The sequence below is a fragment of the Mobula birostris genome, chromosome 31, assembly GCF_030028105.1.
Source record: "Mobula birostris isolate sMobBir1 chromosome 31, sMobBir1.hap1, whole genome shotgun sequence".
Lineage (NCBI taxonomy): Eukaryota > Metazoa > Chordata > Chondrichthyes > Myliobatiformes > Myliobatidae > Mobula > Mobula birostris.
In genome coordinates, this window is record NC_092400.1 from 17,613,852 (window position 1) to 17,629,201 (window position 15,350).

Genomic DNA, 15,350 nt, shown 5'->3' on the forward strand with positions numbered 1-15,350 from the left:
CTGCTCTGGATCTTTTCACCTTAACTGCCAACAGAACGTTACTTATCTCATAATTACGTCTCCTCCCTCCTCTTCCATCCTGCCCCCGTCTGAATGCACTGCTCTCTCCACACTAATCCGAACCTCACCAAATACCAGGACACTGCTGTTCCAGTCTGGTGGACTTACCTCTAACTTGCCCAGGCCAGATGACTGCTCTCAGATGCTTCATCTTACCGACCCCTGAACTAGTACTCCACTGAGAAAATCAGGCATCTGTCTCCCACACCATCACCAACCTCTTCATCTCTGGAGATCTTTCCTCCGCAGCCTTCAACCTCAGTGTTCCACAACTCTACACTGCCCTTTTCTACCCCCAACCTAAGATCCACAAATCTAACCGCTCTGAAAGACCCATTGTTTCTGCCTGTTCTTGCCTCATTGAACTAATGTCTTCATATCTCGACACCATTTTGTTCTCCTTGGTTCAGACCCTTTCCACCTACATCCGTGACATTTCATATTCTCTCCAGCACTTTAATAATGATCATTTCCCTCAACCTGACCACCTCATTTTTTTTTTACCATGGATGTCCAGTCTCTACACACCTCTATTCCTTATTAGGAAGGTCTCAGGACACTGTTTTTTCACAACCAATCGGTTCCCCTCTGCCACCACCCTCCTCCATCTACTGACATTTTATAAACACACTGACTCCCACAGTTACCTTAACTACATTTAACATTGAACAGTACAGCACAGTACAGGCCCTTCGGCCCATGATGCTGTGCCAACCTTATAACCTACTCTAAGATCTCTAACCCTTCATTCCTTCATCGACCTCCATTTTTCTATCATCCACGTGCCAATCTAAGGGTTTCTTAAATGTCCCCAGTACATATCCCTCTACCATCAGCTCTGGCAAGGCGTTCCATGCACCTGCCACCCTCTATGTAAAAAAACCTACCCTGATATCTCCCTTTTACTTTCTTCTAATCTCCTTAAAATTATGCCCCCCTGTATTAGTCATTTCTGCCCTGGGAAAAAGTTTCTGGCTATTCACTAGATCTTTGCCTCTTACCATCCTATACACCTCTATCAAGTCACCACTCATTGGGTCTACGACCTGGAGCATCTGACCTGACATTACTCTGTGAGTAACCTCAACATCTTCCTTCACCATCACTGGGTCTACGACCTGGACCACAACATCTCCAGGTTGTAGACCCAGTGTTGGTGAAGAAAGATGTTGTGGTTACTCACAGAGTACTGGCAGGTAGGGTGCTCCAGGTCATAGACTCAGTGATGGTGAAGAAGGATGTTGTGGTTACGCACGGAGTACTGGCAGGTAGGGTGTTGGAAGGGGTGAGCAGTTTCAAGCACCTAGGCATCAGAGGATCTCTCCAAGATGCAATCACAAAGGCGGCACTTCATTAGGAGTTGGAGAAGATTTGGTATGCCACTAAAAAAAAAAAACTCCTGTAAATTTCTACAGATGAACGATGGAGAGCATTCTGATTGGCTGCATCGCAGCCTGGCACATGATTGCAAAAGGCAGCAGAGGGCTGTAGACACAGCCAGTCCCACTGTGGTCACAGCCCACAGATACAGCTCTTAATGATAGCGGAGACAAGGGATATGGGGAGAAGGCAGGAATGGGGTACTGATTGTGGATGATCAGCCATGATCACAGTGAATGGTGGTGCTAGCTCGAAGGGCAGAATGGCCTACTCCTGCACCTATTGTCTATTGTCTAAGCCACCCTGCCAGAGAATATATTCAGGAGGTAGTACCTCAAGAAGTTGGCATTCATCATTAAAGATCCAGGACTTCATATTATCAGCAAGGTGAAGACCAAAGCCCAATATTTTAAGAAAGCTTCTTCTCCTCTACCATCAGATTTCTGAACGGTCCATAAACAATACATTGCTATTTGTCTTTTGTATTATTGATTTTTGTAACTTACAGCAACTTTTATGTTTTATACTGGGTGCCTCAAAACAACAAATTTTATGATAAATGTCACTGATAATAAACATGAATCTGTGATTGTGTAGATTAATATCTGTTTGCTAGATTCAGACAATCTATTAAATTCCTGCTTGCCTGGTGACAGAATTTACAAAGAACCTCTTTTGTGTTGGACAGGAGGATTAGGGATCTGGGTGGAAAAACGCAAGCCTAATTTTGTAAGCATACAGACCTTTGGTTCTTCATCATGGACATCTATATGCCCTGTGAAGCCTATTTAGGCTGATTATGAGTGTTCTTGTGCGAGTATAAGTGTGGGCCGGGTATTCAGCACCATCTGCCTGCTTCTGGACTGGCCTCTCTCTCTCTCTCTATCCTTCTCACTCGTTGCTGCCGGAATCCTGGGTCTTGGGCAAGGTTTAATCAATGCAGTTTATGGTTTGGACTCTGCAGTTCAGGTTTCTGGTTATTCCCCTTTTCGGTTGCTATTTTGTCCGATTTTGATCGGGGCAGACCGGCTCTGCGGTCTGCAGTCAATGACCAACAGTGTTAAACTGAACTAAACCGAACTTCCCTGGGCTATACCATGACCCTGTGGTTTGCCATTTGCGTGATTTATTTTTTTGCGCGGTGGGTGTTCGACGTTTTCTTTGAATGGGTTCCATGGTGTTTCTTTGTTTCGTGGCTCTCTGTGGGAAGATGAACCTCAGGGTTGTATTATGCATACATACTTCGATGATAAATGTACTTCAAGTGTTTGAATATGTATACACAATATCTCCTTAACCTGTGCAGTCCATCCACTTGAAAGGAGTACCTCCTGAAAGCTGGTCTTATAGTACCCAACCTAACTAGCCAACCAGTGCAAGAGCAGCTTAACAGAGCTCCACTTCGTTAAAGCACTGGGAGTAGCTTGTTCTGTAATCTGTTTACCGAGCTAGCATTGAACACTTTTTTTTTCCCTGTTATGTAAGCTGTCAAACTAATGATATGTTTACTGCAAAATTAATGTGTAAATTAATGTTGTGGAAATGTTTTCTCTCAACATGTTGTGCAATGCAATTTTATTAGGCTTATCTGCAACGCAACTTTAATTATTCATCTGCCCTCAACAAACAAATCTCAAATATTAAGGACTGATATTAGATTCCAAATATTAATATTTATGGAGGAATAACATCTCAAGGCACTTTGTAAAGGTGCAAGGAAAAACTGAATGAGACATGGGTACAGTATGTAAAAGGGAAAACAAACTGCTATGGACACATTTAAAAGGAGAGGTTAGATCTGGAGTTAGAAAGCCCAATCCAGTTCTGATCAAACCCCAGAGCTGTGTGGTTCATCGAGAGGTGATGAGCATGTAATCAGTGGCAGACTGCAAGAACCAGAATGGCCAGACAATTTTGCCTCATTGTACAATGAGATGGACCCTTGACCTCGCAGATTACTTCATTAATATCTTGCACTTTATTGTTTACCTGCACTGCAATTTCTCTGTAAGCTTTTACGATTTATTCTGCATATTATTGTCTTACCTTATTCTACCTCAAAGCACTGTGTAGTGACTAGATCTGTATGAACAGTATGCAAAACAAGCTGTTCACTGTATCGTGGTACATGGGACAATCATAAAACAACATTAATACCATCCGGTCCATCTCCTTTATCTACCTTCAGGCCTCTCGCCTTTCCCAGCACCTCCTCCTTAATGACCACCACACTCACCTCTGCCCCGACTCTCCTTCAATTCGGGCACATAACTGGTGATTTCCATGGTGAACACTGATACCAAGAACCTCATCAGTTTCTCCACCATTTCTCTGTTACCCACTGCCATTTCCCAGTGATCCAACATCTACTCTTGCCTCTCTCCTACCTTCTACACATCCAAAAAAAAAATTAGATCCCCTCTCCTTCTTCCTTGGAATAATCTTTTTATACCCTGGGCTAGTTTTTAAAGTCTGCCACGAGCCTTGTGGCCCATCAGGCTGGTGCTTATGCCGGTTTCCGTGGCGTGAAGCAACTGAGAGTATGAGACTCCCCCCACCCCCGGATAGGACGCCAGTCTATCACAAGGTTAACCTCCAGCATTTTTTTGCTGGTACCCATTCTCAGCTGGGTAGACTGGAGCATTGTGTAGTTAAGCGCTTTGCTCAAGGACACACATGCTGCCTCGGCCGAGGCTCGAACCCACGACCTTCAGATCGCTAGTCCAACGACCTAACCGCTTGGCCATGCACCTCACGTGGGCTAGCTTTCCCTCATATTTAATCTTCCCCCTAATAACATCCCGAAGTTGTCTTCTGTTGATTTTTAAAGGCTTCCTAATCTCCTGGCTCCCTACTTTGTCATACCGTATGCCTTCTCCTATGCTTTTATACTATCCGAGACTTCCCTTGTTAGCCCATGAATGCCTCTTTCTCTCCTTAATATGCTTCTTCTTCCTTGGGATAAAATTCTACAGTCTCCCCCAAAATTATTCCCAGAAATTCCTGCCTTTGTTAGGGATTGAGTGTATTTAAGGCAGAGACTGATAGGTATCAGAATAGCCAGGGCATCAAAGGTTATGGTGAGAAGGTGGGGGAGTGGGACTAAATGGGAGAATGGATCAGCTCATGATAAAATGGCGGAGCAGACTCGATGGGCTGAATGGCTGACTTCTGCTCCTTTGTCTTATGGTCTTTGTTGCTCGATTGTCTTCCCTGCTAGGGTCCCCTTCCAATACACTTAGGCCAGCTCTTCCCTTATGCCTCTGTAGTTCCCTTTACTCAGCTGTAATACAATCACATCCAATTTCAGCTTCTTCCACTCAAACTCCAGGGTTTGGGATGGAAACACTCTGCCTTAAGTCCTTTGGTTTATTAAAAGGACAGTAATATGAAACTGGCCATCCAAAAACTACAGGGCTTCCAAGCATTATTTCTGCACTGAAAAATCACACAAGACACCACCACTAATAAAGGGAAATACTCCAGGGGGATTATTAATGGTGTCAGCAAAACTTAATTGAGATTTCTATCCAGCAATGATTAAGTGGCTTAAAACCTGATTAATATTCTCTGCAATACATTTATTTCGCAGTTCCTAGTTTCGCCAGGCATTTAAAAAGTGCTACAGCTTCGCTGGGTACTTACATGAATGGAGCTTGAACATTAACTTTACAATGTAGTGATACAGGTGGCTGCAGTCTTGAATCACCTGAATGAGAGGAGCCAGTCGACACTGACCAGATGGTGTCTGTGATACTGCGTACGAAGTATCCAGTGACCTGAATACTAAAAATAAGTGCAGAACAACAAAGTTAAAACGAGTGCTGTGTTGCTACCTAGTTATTACATTGCGTACTGGGGTCACAGGATGTAGGGGAACAGATTGGACTATGCCACATTAATTTTAAAAGGGCCATTAAATCAGAGAGGGAAATGAGAAATGAAAGTTGGTAAACAAACCTAGAAGCCTAGGTTTAATTCATAATCTTGCACAATCAGCTCCAGATAAAATGACCTGCTTCTATTTAACCATCTCTGGTTAGGTTTACATGGAAAAGTACTTAAGTGTATGATGTGAATAGAAGTGGCCCATTGTGCAATTGGTTCTGCAAATTGGACAGCTTAGCCAACATCAGATGCATTGCTGCAACACACTGAAAATGCTCCAGGAACTCAGCAGGCCGTGGATCCCAGCTCGAAACGTCGACTGTTTACTCTTTCTCTGTGGATGCTGCTGGGCCTGCTGAGTTCCTCCGGCATTTTGTGAGTGCTGCTTTGGACTTCCACAGCATCTGCAGACTTCTTTGTGCTCGTGAAACACATTGCTGTCCTCGTTCCAGGCATTGCACGCCACAGTTACGCTCGGGGCAAATTAAGCAGAATCTGTAATTGTAACTCGCACCACTGATCTGACTAACAACCGTGCACAGCCGTCAGTCCCCCCCCCATCATTTTCACATTCAGATTTAGATTTATTTATCACACTGAAACATTGAAATGTGTCACCCAATATCTTCCTTGCATTTTAAACAGCTTAAATGCTTACAACAGAAAAATCCTCAATGAACCAGCAGCTCATACTGACAGGATATGACTTTTAAACCACAATTACCGAAGCACTGTATCCAACCAAAAGGACGTGCTGTTCAAACTTGCAGAGCAGGAAGCCAAAACAAGAGAAAAATCAGCTGATGCTAGAAATCCGAGCAACACATGCAAAAATGCTGGGGGAGCTCAGCAGGACGGGCAGCATCTATGGAAAAAAAAATTTCCATAGATGCTGCCTGGCCTGCTGAGTTCCTCCAGCATTTTGTGAGAGCAGCAAGCCTTAAGTTTTTATCCCTTATTTAAGAAAAATTAACTGACCATACGGTAAATTTGCATTTGGATAATTACATCCTAAGGCATCTCATAGGAGCATAATCAAGAATTTCACAGCCAGCTAAAAGTGCTGCGAAGTGACTGAATGCTTGGTTAATTAGTCGGTATGAAGAAACGACATGGAAGTAGGGAGAAGTGCAGACGTAGAGCGGTTTGAAAGCATTCTATGGAATAGGACATTTCTCCTCCTGTGTATGTATGTGAGAATAAACGGGCTTTCACCATGCCCATCGTGGTTAAATAACCTGCTGATGCCCTCTGTAAGTCTCCTCTGAGCAAGGAAATGAGTCAATGCCAACACCCACAGAACTAGAGAGGAAGATCAGCCGACTTCAACCCTCAAAACTTTTCCCTGCCAACATTTTCTCAAGCTCTGTCAAGATGTTGTATTTATTCCACTATTTATTTACAAATACAGCCGTTTCTTAGACTCTTACTCTTGTCAATGGATTAAAGCTCCTGACAATCTCATTCTTCTCTTCATTGGTCCTACCCGGTTACATTTGCCAAAGTAAGCCCATGGTGTTGAACAGAAACCTTAATAACTACCACCTAGTGGCTGTAACATCTACCATCATAAGACTATAAGACCTAGGAGCAGAATTAGGCCACTCAGCCCATCAAGTCTGCTCCACCATTTCATCATGGCTGATCCCGGATACCACTCTACCCCATTACACCTGCCTTCTCACCATAACCCTTGATGCCCTGACCTATCAGAAGACTATTAATTTTCGCTTTGAATATACCCACGGCTGTCTGTGGCAGAGCATTCCACAGGTTCACTACCTTCTGGCTAAAAGAGATTCCTCCGGTGTGTACCGGTGTCATGGTACACACCGACTCCAGCGCCCTAGACACTGCAATGTTAAAGATTAAAGTCTTAGTATTGGAATTACAATCTGCTCAGGGCTATGCACTTGGCTCTACTTTAGGTTCCTCTCTTCCTTTCAATTTGAAACGCCTCAAACTGGTTTCTAACCCGATAGTTAAATATACCTTACGTATTTGGTTTCAATTCAGAAAATTTTTCAATCTTAACCAATTTGGGCTAGCGATCCCTATTTTAGGTAACATATTTTTTCCTCCCTCTTTCACGGATCGTGCGTTTCAAATTTGGAAGACTAAGAGTATTTCACGGTTTTTGGATTTATTTTTAGATGGTTCCCTTATGTCTTTGAACAATTATCTAATAAATATAATTTACCACGAATATTTTTTAGATATCTTCAAGTTAGAAATTTCCTAAGTACTATACTTTCTTCCTCTCCAATGCTTCCTCCTACATATATTTTAGATACTATAATTAACTTTAATCCATGTCAGAAAGGTGCAACGGCTATTATTTATAATATTATTATGAAACTTAGGAAAGCTCCATTTGATAAGATTAGGTCAGATTGGGAACAAGAATTGGGTTCTATTATTTCCGTGGATGACTGGGGGCAGATTTTACAATTAGTCAATACTTCCTCTATCTGTGCTAAACATTCCCTAATTCAATTTAAAGTTGTTCATAGAGCACGTATGTCCAAAGATAAATTAGCTCATTTTTATTCTCATATTAATCCTTTTTGTGATAGATGTCCAGGGCAGACAGCTTCCTTAACTCATATGTTTTGGTCTTGTCCTACTCTGGAAACTTTTTGGAGAGACATTTTTAATATTATCTCAAAGGTATTGAATATAGATATCTGTCCTCATCCTGTTACTGCTATCTTTGGATTACCTAAAATTTCCAGTAATCTTTCCCCTTCAGCCCGTAGAATGATTGCATTTCTTACTTTAAATGGCAAAAAGATGTATCTTACAACATTGGAAAGAGCCTAATGCTCCAACTACCTTTTTTTGGTTCTCCCAGACGATAATTATGCTTAAATTTAGAGAAAATTAGAAGTAATCTTTATGATTCCTCATTTAAATTTGAACAGACCTGGAGATCTTTTATTCAATATTTTCATTTAATGTAATTTTTTTTCCTCTTTTGTTTCATATTTATATTCCCTTCTTGCTTTTTTTAACTGTTTTTAATGGAGGTCAGGTTTGAGGACGTGATTTTAAGTTTTTTATCTCTACCTGTTTCCAAGTTAGCCCATTGCTTTGCCTTGCTTTTAGTTTAGTTGCACGGTGGGTTTTTTTTGGGGAGTTTTTTCCTTTTCTCTATTGATATATATATATATATATAAAATTAGTATACTATTATTTTACCTTAATATTTTATGTTTAAATTGCACTGTTTGTATCAATTTTTTTCTGTATTAATATCTCCTGTAATTTCTAACAGTGTATTAGTGCTTATATGGTTTACCTTTTGTATACTTATTTAATAAAAAGATTTAAAAAGAAAGAAAAGAAAGTCTGTCACAAGCCTTGTGGCCCATCAGGCCGGTGCTTATGCCAGTTTCTGTGGCGTGAAGCGACTGAGAGTACGAGACTCCCCCCCCCCCACCCCCCAGATAGGACGCAAAGTAAACCTCCAGCATTTTTGCCAGTAGCCATTCTCAGCTGGGTGGACTGGAGCATTGTGTGGTTAAGTGCCTTGCTCAAGGACACACACACTGCCATGGCTGAGGCTCGAACCCACGACCTTCAGATCGCTAGTCCAACGCTCTAACCATTTGGCCAGGCGCCACACAACACTGTAATGTGCCTACCACTAAAACAGGTCGACGGCAGACACCATTTCCCTAGCCATACACTCATCTCTCAGACACCTGGACAGTGAAGGGTTATGGTGTGAAGATGTCACACTATTACTTATCAACTACAGTTCTGCCTTCCATACTATGATTCCAAGCAAACTCATCACCAAACTCCAGAACCTGGGAGTTAATGCCTCCCTCTGCAACTAGATCCTTGGACATTCTGATTAGTGGTCAACAATCAGTCAAGATCGGCAGCAACACCTCCACCACGATTATTCTAAACACTGGTGCCCCACAAGGCTGTGTCCCCAGCCCCGTTACTCTACTCTCTGTACGCTGACAATTGCATGGCCAGGTTCTTCTTGAACTCTGTTTTTAAAGATGATAACCACTGGACCGTGTCACATATCAAATAACAATGAGTCAGAGTACAGGAAGGAGATAAGAGAGTTTAGTGACATGGTGTCATGACTACATCGTCAGTAAATGAGCAGGTTGTTAGCTTCGGAAAGGGGGGAGGGGGTGGAGTGCAATTGCTCCTGACCACATCAACACTGTTGAGGTTGGGACAGTAGAAAGCTTCAAGTTCCTTGGTGCAGACGTCACCGACAGCCTGTCCTGATCCAATCACCCCGACGTCATGACCAGGAAAGCACACCAACATCTCCACTTTATGAAGAGGTTAAAGAAACGTGCTAACTTCTCATTGACTCTTAACAATATTTATTGATGCACCACAGATCCGCCTAGGTGCAAACCAGCATAGTGCGGCAACTGCTCTGCGTGACTGCAAGAAAGTTGCGGACAAAGCGCAGCATGTCACAGGAGCCAGCCTCCCCCCCCCCCGTGGACTCCATCTGTACTTCTTGCTGCCTCAGTAATGCAATGATCTTACCCACCCTGGACATCCTCTCCCATCAGGCAGAAGATCCAGAAGCCTGAAAGCACATACCACAAGGCTCAAGGACAACTATCCTACTGTTATTAGACTCTTGAATGGATCTCTTCTGCCATAAGATAGACTGCTGGCCTCACAACCTACCTGGCTACGACCTTGCACTTTATCATTTGCCTGCACTGCACTCTTCCAGTAGCTTTTATGCTTTATTCCGCATTGTGATTGATTTGCCTTATTCTAGCTCAGTGCACTGTGTAATGGTTTGATGCGTATGAATAGGATACAAGACAAGCTGTTCCATCAGACCATAAGATATAGGAGCAGAAGTAGGCCGTTCAGCCCATCGAGTCTACTCCACCATTCAATCATGGGCTGATCCAATTCTTCCAGTCATTCCCACTCCCCTGCTTTCACCCCATACCCTTTGATGCCCTGGCCAACCAAGAACCTATCTATCTCTGCCTTAAATGCAGCTGCTCGTGGCAACAAATTCCACAGATTTACCATCCTCTGACTAAAGTAATTTCTCCACATCTCTGTTCTAAATGAACGTCCTTCAGTCCTGAAGTCATGCCCTCTTGTCCTGGACTTCCCTACCATGGAAAATAACTTTGCATTGTCTAATCTGTTCACTGTGCTTTGAAACATGCGGCAGGAACAAACCAAGAGCAGTAGCAATGGAAAACCTTTATTCAAATTGATTCAGCAACAGGATTTATCCCTGCCTTCACCGAAGACAGCTTTGATATAAAAGTCTGTTACGGAATGGACTCCTGATTAATAGACGATTAGAAAGTTAAAACTCGTGGGATTAATACAAACCAGGCTCCCGTGCTACATCATTTTTACAACTTGCAGATTTTTTTTTGAAAAGTCCATACTTCCCGGTCAAGAGTATATTCTTACAAGCAGGTCCTAAAATCTTGCTCCCTTTTTATTGGTCACATAAGGTGCCAATAAATTAGTCCAAACAAGGGCATATTTTAGCACATCTACAAGACATTCTAAATAAACTGACAGCCTTCATTGTTTAGAGAGAACAGCTGAGCCAACAAATGGCTACACTGCAAACATTAATTAATGCTAATTAATTAATTAGAGATTAATGTAAATGGATTAATCCTAACCAATGATAACATCAGGGATACCCGAGGCCTAGTTAGTCCACAATACAGAACTGCTTGGACTGCTGTTCAGATTATACGTTGTGTCATAATGGAAAGTGCAATGGTGAAGGAGTGGGTGGGGGACAACAATTGCAATAAACATCTTCACAAGAAGATGCTTGTTGCAATGACTATTGCTTAAAGAGTCTTTTCAGTGCATTTTCTAGATTACTATGCAATACATGTGGCGTATAGCAAACTTCTTTCAGGACGTCTCTGCGACCAGCTCCTGACAATTCGGCGTTACATAACCATGGCTAATCTATTGTCAATCACCTTATCACTTCACCCACATCACCTTCTTTCTGTCCCCTCATTCACCCACTCCATCTCATTGCATCTCCTCCCCCGGCTACTTCTATCTGCACCCCCCCACCTCACCTCCTTTATTTGGTTCCATGCTCCCCCTTTCTCTGCTTTCAGATTCCAACACCTGCTGCCCTTTACTGCCTCCACCCGTCTCCGAACAGCCTCTGCCACTATTTCCACTCTTCTCTGCTTTGTATGCCCACCACCCCTTCTCCGCACCTCTTTACATGGGCCACCTCCCCTCTATCTTTCACCGCAGATGAAATGCCTCAACCAAAACCCTTGTCCATTTCCCTCTGCAGGTGATGCCTCACCTGCTGTGCTCCTCCTGCTCTTTGCTGCTGCTCAAGATTCCCGAATCTGCAGTCTCGTCTCTCTGTAATGTCAACTTGCCATATCCTCCAAAAGAGCACAGGGCCCTGCAGGCGCACCCAATCTTGCTGGAGCTTTCACTTTTTCACGCCCCGTTCGAGTAAAAAGTATTTTTGCACTGCAACTTGCTGAAAGTCTTAAACTTAATACATGGCTCAACTGGGCTTATCGGGGGGGGGGGCAATGAAACTGAGTGTTTCCCCTTGATTAGATAGTACAACATTAAGAAAGACCGAGGAACAACGGGGAAGGAGGGTGAATTCTTGTCAAAAGTCAGGTACAGAAGTAAGACTGTAGAGAGCTGGAAGTGTGGGTGGTAAAGGAGGAACAACTGCCTCCTCCCTCACCCCCCATCACTGTTGAAGCTGAGGTACATTTTGGGAATTTATCAACTGAATAAGCGAGTCCCAGAGATGAAACTCCTCAGTTTCTGGGCTACAGATGGCAAATTTCGCTGCAGTAGTAATTGCCATGTTGTTAAATAGACGTATAGATCATTGGCTACCAGCCTTCTGTGTCAAATTAATCGTCAATCAAGGTGAAAATCCAGTTGAGTGGCTATGGGTAAATAAAGTATTTTAAGTAATCAATGTGTATTTACACCCCATTAGACAATAAACACACCTGTCATTAATAACAAAAAGATCAATTACAAATTCTAAAATGAGAAACAAATAAAAGTGAATATTCTGGAAATCTGAAATTAAGATATTCACAACATGAGAAAAGCTGCAGATGCTGGAAATCCAGAGCAATGCACACAAAATCGATTTCCATAGACACTGCCTGACCTGTGGAGTTCCTCCAGTATTTTGTGTGTGTTGTTTCAGATATTCAATTTAGATTGGCTTCAGCATTAGCAACAGAACTAAATGAGAATTACAAATCTGACATCCATTTGCCTTTCCACTTCTCACTTACAAAACTTCAATATCTTGATATTGCTATGGTTACAAATGATTGTGCTTTCATTGATACAAGTTTTTATTAAACACGCTGATACGAATGTCTTCTCCTTTCTCTGGTGTAGTGGCATCAGCACCAGACTTTGAAGGAAAGGGTCCTGAGTTCGAATCCAGCCAGTTCCTTGCATGCTCTCCATCCGTGCTGGGTTGAGTGGCAAGCTAGCACTAACTCAGCCTCATATAAAAAAAAGTCAAATGCTTAAGAAATGGCAACAAAAAAGCCACCTAATGCCCCTCAAGATGCAAACAGGAACAGCATCCATTTGGAACTGGACAAACACAAGGCCAAAAAAGGTCCCTTCCACAGTGGATTTCAAGTATACAAATTGGTGTAACACATGACTTGAGAAACCATGAAAACTATTATCTGTGGTGGGAGATCAACTTGAAACTGGCAGGAACCACGCGATCCACAACACCTTCAACCTTTGTGTCATCAGCAAATTTACTAACCCAGCCCTCCACTTCTTCATCCAGGTCATTTATAAAAATCGCAAAGAGCAGGGGTCCCAGAACAGATCCATGAGGCACACCACTGGTCACCAGCCTCCATGCAGAATATGACCCGTCTACAACCACTCTTTGCCTTCTGTGGGCAAGCCAGTTCTGGATCCACAAAGCAATGTTCCCTTGGATCCCATGCCTCCTTGCTTTCTCAATAAGCTTTGCATGGGGTACCTTATCAAATGCCTTGCTGAAATCCATATACACTACATCTACAGCTCTACCTTCATCAATGTATTTAATTTACTTTATACTTTACTTTATTGTCACCAAACAATTGATACTAGAGCATACAATCATCACAGCGATATTTGATTCTGTGCTTCGCGCGCCCTGGGTTACAAATCGATAATAAATATTAAAAATTTAAATTATAAATCATAAATAGAAAATAGAAAAGGGAAAGTAAGGTAGTGCAAAAAAAAAACCGACAAGCAGGTCCGGATATTTGGAGGGTACGGCCCAGATCCGGGTCAGGATCCATTCAGCAGTCTTATCACAGTTGGAAAGAAGCCGTTCCCAAATCTGGCCATACGAGTCTTCAAGCTCCTGAGCCTTCTCCCGGAGGGAAGAGGGACGAAAAGTGTGTTGGCTGGGTGGGTCGTGTCCTTGATTATCCTGGCAGCACTGCTCCGACTGTGTGCGGTGTAAAGTGAGTCCAAGGATGGAAGATTGGTTGTGTGATGTGCTGGGCTGTGTTCACAGTCTTCCGCAGCTTCTTCTGGTCTTGGACAGGACAACTTCCATACCAGGTTGTGATGCGCCCCAGAAGAATGCTTTCTACAGTGCATCTATAAAAATTAGTGAGGGTTTTAGGGGACAGGCCAGTGATATTGACCCCGAGGAACTTAAAGCATTTGACCTGTTCCACTTGCGCACCACCAATTTAAATTGGGTCGTGCAGTCCGCTACTCCTTCTGAAGTCAACAACCAATTCCTTCATCTTGCTGACGTTGAGGGATAGGTTATTGTCTTCGCACCATGCCACCAGGTTCTTAATTTCCTCTCTGTACTCAAACTCATCATTGCCTGAGATACGGCCTACAATTGTTGTGTCATAGTCACATCCTCAAAATATTTCTAAGCAATTTGACAAAAAAAGGACATCCAATTCAAGGAAGAGGGAACTCTGTCTTTCGTCCTGTTGACCGATCAATAGAGAAGTATTTGCTGCATTAGTTCACCTTGTGTACACAAAATAAAATGGTGGAACACTGAACCTGTTTCATAACATCAACTTAGAGTAAGAAACCAACTGTGTGTTGTGCAGTTAATATTTAAGTAAACTAGATATACATCTATTGGTTTATTAAGCATTCTTGTTCATTTAAATAACTCATATGGGTTATCTGTAAACAACAGGAATTCTGCAGATGCTGGAAATTCAAGCAACACACATCAAAGTTGCTGGTAAACGCAGCAGGCCAGGCAGCATCTGTAGGAAGAGGTGCAGTCGACGTTTCAGGCCGAGACTCTTCATCAGGATTATCTGTAAGTTTTGTTCTTGCATCATCCACGTCATGCGGTAAGAGATGGTGGGGGAATTCTGGCAGGTATTTTTCCCTTCCTATTTGAGAAGCAAGCACTTGTGAATTCTTGTTGAACACAGAATTGATGCCAGACAATCACCATGCTGTTGGCGAAAGACTGCCCAGCTAAGAGATCTGGTGAAGTACACAAAACTGACTCCGGGACCCAAGGGCTGAGAGCATCCATCTACCCAACAGATTCCAGAAGTGAATTGCTCTCAGCACCATTGGGTGACACCTCAAAGCTACTACAACCTGTCCCGTGCAATTGCTGTACTGACAGAACGCTCAGGGAAAGTTTCAGGTGACAAAAGAAACCCCTTCCAATTCATTCCACACTATTTCAAATTAGATAAACCTACATTCATCTTTTCTCACTGCCAGTTGACTACAAAATACAACACTTGGCACGACACACACCAAACCATAATAGATTCTAATAATGACTTCCTCTGCTGTCCTTAACGTCGAATTCGACAAATATATTTCAGCAACCTGAGCCACCCTCTGAAAGTGGCATTAGCTTCTTTCAAAATTGTCACCTTCAAATGCAAATTTTAAAAAATACACGCAGGAATTACAGAATAAATATAGGCTGCCAGAATTAGAGATCAGGAAAGTCCAAATATATTTGGTAAGGC

The 15,350-nt window shown here is 42.7% G+C and overlaps 1 protein-coding gene across 5 annotated transcripts in view; it reads right to left on the reverse strand.

The window, feature by feature from the left end:
• The window catches only part of hip1rb (huntingtin interacting protein 1 related b), a 174,818-nt gene that overhangs the window by 52,368 nt on the left and 107,100 nt on the right, over nt 1–15,350 (reverse strand). For all 5 annotated transcript variants that reach the window (XM_072247669.1, XM_072247668.1, XM_072247670.1 and 2 more), the window contains one exon: nt 5,086–5,226. In XM_072247669.1, the coding sequence (XP_072103770.1) occupies nt 5,086–5,226 (141 nt within the window). The remainder of the gene's footprint in view (nt 1–5,085; nt 5,227–15,350) is intronic.